At 42.2% G+C, this 7,495-nt stretch overlaps 1 protein-coding gene across 1 annotated transcript in view; it reads right to left on the bottom strand.

Annotated features, from left to right (window-relative positions):
- Positions 1–405: 405 nt before the first annotated feature.
- The window catches only part of LOC132230189 (nmrA-like family domain-containing protein 1), a 20,715-nt gene continuing 13,625 nt past the window's right edge, over positions 406–7,495 (bottom strand). Inside the window, 2 exon segments of the mRNA XM_059687257.1 lie at positions 406–1,240; positions 6,897–7,087. Coding sequence (XP_059543240.1) covers positions 1,061–1,240; positions 6,897–7,087 — 371 coding nt within the window. The 3' untranslated portion in view covers positions 406–1,060.

Below are 7,495 nucleotides of genomic sequence, written 5' to 3'. Positions count from 1 at the left end.
GTGGGAAACATCCAGCCCAAGGACCGTATAAGGCCCACAAAGTCATCTGATCTGGCCCTGCTAAGGCATTAGGAGCCAGTTAATTGAATGTTTGATTGAATATAGCAGCTAATTTTTAAGTTGTTAATTCTGTATGGCCCACAGATGATGTTCTAAATATCCAATGGCCCTTGGCAGAAAAAAGGTTTCCCACCCTTGGCTTAAATGAAGGACAGAAGAATGAATAGATGAATACAGTAATTGAATGATTCAATAGATGGTTTAATGAGTGAATCAGAGAACGTTAACTTTCAACCCTGAACAAAACTGAATTTTAGAGTTTTTAATACTTGTGCTTGTTCATTGAACACCATGTTCCCCACGCCCCCGCCCCTGAAAGTTATCTACCAAGCTTTTTTGTGTGTGTGTTTTGTTTTATGAAATTAGCCCTGCCAAAGTGGCTCAGTGGTTGAGCACTGACCTATGAACCAGGAGGTCATGGTTCAATTCTTGGTCAGGGCATATGCCCAGGTTGCAGGCTCAGTCTCCAGTAGTGGGTGTGCAGGGGGCAGCCGATAGATGATTCTCATCATTGATGTTTCTATCTCTTTCTCCCTCTCCCTTCCTCTCTGAAATCAATTAAAAAATATTTTTTAAAGAAATTAAAATTACTTAGTTCACTGAGAATGTGACAATGCACTTGGGGGGAGGGGGGGACTTGGAGCTGCCAAGGAGAGGTTCAGTGCCAGGGCTCTGGATGAGTTAGGCAGGAGAAGGCTGAGTGGCCACCCCCCATTCATGTTAGGGAAGAAGACTTGGCTGTTGGGGAGACAGAGCTACAGAAGGTGCCAGGTTTGGGGCTTCTTACTTAAGAGGTGTACCATCCTTATCACTAGCTGGAAAGTTATATGTGAATCAAATCACTGTGTCCATCACCATTTCCATGTTTCCTACTTAAGAGAGAATTTCAGGGACGCCTTTGGAGTTGCAAACTATTGCATTCTAACATATCTGTTCTGTAAATGGAGATGCGCTGTACAGAGGGCCAGAATCAGGGAAAAAGAAAGTTGTCGGGTGCCTGTTAAATGCCCATCAAGGCTTCCTTGTTCTCTGAGACAAACCGGCTGAAGCTTTTGACTTCGGGGTTTAGTCGGTGGGTGAGCTTGACATCACGGTCTGGCTTCATCTGATAGAAACGAAACATGTTGGCCATTTCCTCCGCTCCAGGAAACCCCAGCTTCTCGTAAGCTTCCGGGGTGATCTTTTAAGAACAAGTTTAAAAAAAAAAATAGTAAATTTTTTAAAAAGGAAATGTTTCAGCTCTCATTGAAAATAGTTTGAGAATAAATGATTCACCTTAATGATGACATAGGTCCACAATTCTTCAGCCTAACTCCAAAACCCAAGAAGCTCTTGAGTTTTTTTCTTAAGCAATTTGACAGCAAACTGACTTTTCTGAACTAATTCTGATCTGAACTTTGAAGCTATTTATGCTTTTTAATGATACCGTTTAGTGGAAGTAGTTATATATTTTTCTGCAGAGATATTACAGGTTCCTGTCCTGCCCCTGATGGTGATGTTACATAATACATGTAGAACACAATCTATCTAAAAGCTGCAGCTTCTGAAAGCCAAATTGTTTCTGGTCCCAAGCATTTTGGATAAGAAACGATAGATCTGTCCTCCCTTCATCTGACCTGCTTTCATATACAGTCCCTCAGCAGCCCTCTCTGACAGTCTACCCATCAGGCCCTCCACCTCCATGCAGCACTCTGGCACCAGGCTCTCTATCCTTTCCTACGGGCTGATGTCCCTTCATCATCATTCCAATCCTTGATTAGAAATGAGCATCTTGACTTCAACCATCCCAGACTCTGCCAAGCCCAGGCTCACACAAATGCTGCTCACCACACACTTACTGAGATGCCTTCTGTCACCTTCCACAAAACCCACCCCTTGAGTCCCTCTGACACTAACTACATCAATAGTTCCCCCTCCTGAATTAGCAAAGACCATTTCTAACTATTGGATCCAGTGTAATATGTCTTTAGCCCCCAAAGATAAACCCTAACCTTGCTATTACACTTGGCCTTTGGAAATTGTGACACACAAACAACTCATTGTTGCCCTGGCTGGTTTTGCTCAGTGGATAGAGCATCGGCCTGGGGACTGAAGGGTCCCAGGTACGATTCCAGTCAAGGGCACATGCCCAGGTTGTGAGCTTTATCCCCAGTAGGGGGTGTGCATGAGGCAGCCAATCAGTGATTGTCTCTCATCATTGATGTTTCTATCTCACTCTCCGTCTCCCTTCCTCTATGAAATCAATAAAAATATATTCTTTAAAAAAATGATTATCATATGCAATTTATAATATGGAAAAATAACAATAACTTGCCTATGCAAAAACAAGAAATGGCAGGATAAATTTTAATATATATATTTTAACAATATTATGTAGTTATTAACATAATGTTATTAAAATTAATGTTTTAAAGAACTTTAACAAAATAAAAATGCTCATAATATAACATTAAATGAAAAAGCTAGATCAGTGGTTCTCAACCTTCCTAATGCCGCGACCCTTTAATACAGTTCCTCATGTTGTGGTGACCCCCAACCATACAATTATTTTCGTTGCTACTTCATAACTGTAATGTTGCTACTGTTATGAATCATAATGTAAATATCTGATATGCAGGATGTATGTTCATTGTTACAAATTGAACATAATTAAAGCATAGTGATTAATCACAAAAACAATATGTAATTATATATATGTTTTCCGATGGTCTTAGGTGACCCCTGTGAAAGGGTCATTCGACCCCCAAAGGGGTCACGACCCACAGGTTGAGAACCGCTGAGCTAGATACAAACATATATATATATATATATATGAAAAAGACTAGAATATAATGTGTCAGATCTTATTAGTTGCTATCTCTGAGTACGTGATTTTTGTTTTCTTTTTTATAATTTTCTGAAATAAGCATTTGCTATATTTGAAATAAGAAAACAATTTAAAATTAGTAAGAAGACTGCATGAGAAGCATGGAAGGTGACTTTGAAATGTCTGTCTCCTTGGGTCACTCCCTCATCCTATAACTTTGACAACTAATATTCCTTAGTGAAATAAGGGATTCTTTTCTGCCGATTTTTTAAGGAAAAAGATTTTTGTTGTGTCTCACTTTCTGAGAGGACCATATTCCTTTTGGGGTTGGACAGACAGTTTCAGCCAGACCAGAGTTCCTGATGGGAGTTTCTTCCAGGGCATGCACCCACTGAAGCAGTTATGCCTCCTTCTGACCAGACTAGGGGGCGGGGAAAGTCAGACTGCCAGTGCTGGAGCGCCACCTTGTGGCCACATGCATCCTTCCCCAGAGTAGCATGATGCCTAAGCCTTTCCCTGCTCCAGAACCCTGGGCAGCATCTTCAAGTCAGACTAGTTACTAAGCACTGCATTAACCATTCTGTAGAACTTCCAGCTTCTAATGCCCTAGAACTTTTGGTGCTAGAGAAGTTCTGCTGAATTGTGAAATAACTTGATGTGCTAAGAAGAGTCAGGGACCAAGTGTGTGATTGAGTGATGCTTGGAAGGCCCTGAACTCATCTACCTGGCCCTCTGAGAATGAACACTCTCCACATGCCCACACTCCTTCACCTTTCTCCCCTTCTTCTGTACAGACCTCAAACCCCACGAAACAAAAGAAATATAAGACCCAAATGCAAATGCCCTTGGAGAGGGGTCAGTCCCTGGGAAGTATATTTACACCCAGGTACAAGTGACTTTGCAGATCCTCTCATGAGTCCATCTTTTGAGTGATTGGCTGTCATCCTGAGTTTGGGAGTAACTTATTTTCTTCATTAAAGACATCTATACTAATAATAGAGGAATATGCAAATTGTTTGGGATGCCATCACAGTAACGGTAACAATTGAACAGCAGGCTGCATGAGGCAACAAGGCCGGCAGGGGGGTTAGTGAGGGACAACCAAATGACTGAACAGCAAGCTGTGTGGGCGACCAGGCCCGGGGGGCGGGGGGGGACAGTTAGGGGCAACCAGGCCAGCAGAGGGGGCAGTTGGGGGTGACCAGGCCAGCAGAGGGGCAGTTGGGGGCAAACAGGCTGGCAGGCAGAGGCAGTTAGAGGTGATCAGGCAGGCAGGCAGGTGAGCAGTTAGGAGCCAGCAGTCCCGGATTGCGAGAGGGGTCCCAGATTGGAGAGGGTGCAGACTGGGCTGAGGGGACGCACCCCCCCCCAGTGCACAAATTTCGTGCACCAGGCCTCTAGTATATAATAATTTATTAGGATTTCTTAGCCTCCTTGTAGCTCCTGTTCCTGACTCTGAATTGGGAATCTAGATAACCCCTCATGACTCAAGATTCACTGGACCAAGAGTTGCAGATGAAAACAAAAATCAACTTTTTGGGCCTAACTCTAGGAAACATTCTAGAGTGGGCATCAACAAAGTTTTTTCTAAGGACTAGATATAAATATTTAAGGCTTTGTGGGTCATATGGGTTAAGTCACAACTACTTAATTCTATCAATGTATCATGAAAACAGCCAGAGACAATACGTAAAAAATGGTGTGGCTGTGTTCTAATAAATCTTTATTTTAAAAAAAGCAGGTGGTGGGTCCTAATTGTGGACCCCTCCTGTAGAGAGAATGTGCTGGGTATGACCTTAGAAATCACGCCAACAACACTCATTTTACAGATGGTGGAATGCAGCCAAGAGAGGCAGAGAGCCAGACTAGTCCCTGCCTGCCAGCTTGAAAGAAGGTATGGAGCCTCCTTTCAGCTCTGAGGGTGTCTGCAAGGCACACACACTTCCTTCACGGAAGTCCTGTTGTCCTTCCTCTTATCAACACCTGCTTTGGAGAAATGGCTGGTAATGTGTGGTAGCATCAGTTCCTCTCACTTTTCTGTAAAAGGTCTGTCCTATCCACGCTCTAGTCTAGGCCCGTGGTCGGCAAACTGCGGCTCGTGAGCCACATGCAGCTCTTTGGCCCCTTGAGTGTGGCTCTTCCTAAGCCTTAGGAGTACCCTAATTAAGTTAATAACCATGTACCTACCTATATAGTTTAAGTTTAAAAAATTTGGCTCTCAAAATAAATTTCAATCATTGTACTGTTGATATTTGTCTCTGTTGACTAATGAGTTTGCCGACCACTGGTCTAGGCCAGTGATGGCGAACCTTTTGAGCTCGGCGTGTCAGCATTTTGAAAAACCCTAACTTAACTCTGGTGCCGTGTCACATATAGAAATTTTTTGATATTTGCAACCATAGTAAAACAAAGATTTATAATTTTGATATTTATTTTATATATTTAAATGCCATTTAACAAAGAAAAATCAACCCAAAAAAATGAGTTCGCGTGTCACCTCTGACACGCGTGTCATAGGTTCGCCATCACTGGTCTAGGCCATTCCTACCTGATTTATACCATGATCAATTATCAAGGGCTTACTAATTGCCAACCCAGTGCCAGGTGCCTGCCATTTATATATCATTTCATCATCTATACCAGTGGTTCTCAACCTTGGCTGCACATTAGAATCACCTGGGAATCTTTTTAAAATCCTGATTTCTGGGCCTCATCCTTCGGAAATTCTGTTTCTTTGTTACTAATGTTGTGGCCCCACCCCATAACAAAGAAACAGAATTTCCAGAGGATGAGGCCCAGAAATCAGGATTTTAAAAAGATTCCCAGGTGATTCTAACGTGCAGCCAAGGTTGAGAACCACTGCTCTAAACAATCTTATTAGGTACTAGAGGCCCAGTGCACGAAATTTGTGCACAGGTAGGGTTCCTAGTGGCTGCTGGCTGCCTGCCGGGGCCTCCCTTCATTCTGTGCCACCCCCTGGTGGTCAGCACGCATCATAGCGAGAGATCAAACTCCCAGTCGGTCCAAATCCCAAGGGGACACTTTGCATAATATATACATACATATATATATATATATATATATATATATATATATATATATATATATATATAAACTTCTTTTATCAAATGAAGAAACAGAGATTAAAGAGGTTAAGTAACTTGCCAAGGTTCCACAGATAGGTAAGGGCAGAGCGAGGATTTGCTTACTTTCTCATACTGCCTCTGGTTCATTCATGTGGATTTAGCCAGGCTAGAGTTTAGAATCCTAGAATTTAGCCAGGACAGCCCCATCATTCCCTCCATCTAGACACAGTCTTGCCCACCCTAAAGGACTACCTCAAAGCCACTTTTGCCATAAAGCCTTCTCCTACCCTTCTTTGGTCACAGAGAGTGTGGACAACACAATTAAGCATCTATAGTGTTATAGCTGCACTGATCCCTGTAACTTCATGTGCATTAACATTTTCACTCTGATGTAAACTCCTCAAAGATAGCACCGGGTACACAAGAGGTACTTGATATATACCAATAGGTATGTATGTACAAACACTGTGCTAAGCCCCTTAAATATATTCTCTCTCATTTCCACAAGATCACCCTGGGGTAGATGCTATTATCCCACTTCACAGATGAAGAAGCTGAGGCTCAGAAAGGTAAGTGCCTTGCCCACACCAGAGAGCTCTGGCAGACTGGAATGATCAGCAATGAGTGCTTATGAGAGAAGAGTTGGGTAGTGTATATGAAAAGGTTGTACCTCAGTCTTCAGATTCTAAGTTCTTGCCACCCAAAAGTAAGTTTACTCTAACAAGCTGATTAACCTTAAGCCAAAGAAATAAAGCCATAAGGGTGGGATTCAGATGCACCAATACAAGATTGACTTGTGGAACTGAAATCCTCTTCAATTTCTTCTGACAGCCTAAGCTGAACCCTTGTCTAAATGCATGGAAAGTCTACCAGAATGTCTAAGTCAGTGGGGTGTGACCTAAGCTGGACCCTTATGATCACATTTATATCTTCTAAGAACTCACCTTTGCATCTCGGATATCTTTCCCCAAAATCTTGGACAAAACATCAGCATATTGCTGTACTGTTAGCGCTTCTGCACTGAGGCCCATAGCCTTGCCTAAGAACTCTCCTGGAGAATCAAAAATTCTAGAGACGACTGCTCCAATATCAGCAACAGAGATGCCATCCATGGGAATGTCCCCCATAGGCAGTGCTAGTAAAAACAAAAACAAAAAAGAGAGATAAAAATAGGTAATTATATCACATCCTCAGTAAGTCTTACCAACTTGAATTAATCAACCACTAAAAAAAGGTAGGAAAGCAATGCAACACCTCATGGCCACAATCTATGCACAATTAGTTACAAGGTTTAGTTTGAGAACGTACCATAATGCCTAGGTATTGATTTTTTAAAAGCCACCATTTACTAAGCATCTGCTTTGTGCAAAATATAATTAGTTATATCTATAATCCAGATTTCTTTGCTGAATTCCAGGCTCTATTGCCCAACTTCCTACTCAACATCCTTTCTTTATTGTTTAATAAACATGTCAATGTGCATCAAAATGGATTCCTATAGCCTCCCCCAACAACTTGCTCCTCCTACAGACTGCCCCATTTC

This window comes from Myotis daubentonii, chromosome 3, assembly GCF_963259705.1.
Source record: "Myotis daubentonii chromosome 3, mMyoDau2.1, whole genome shotgun sequence".
Taxonomy (NCBI): domain Eukaryota; kingdom Metazoa; phylum Chordata; class Mammalia; order Chiroptera; family Vespertilionidae; genus Myotis; species Myotis daubentonii.
This window is presented reverse-complemented; position numbering and strand designations above follow the sequence as displayed.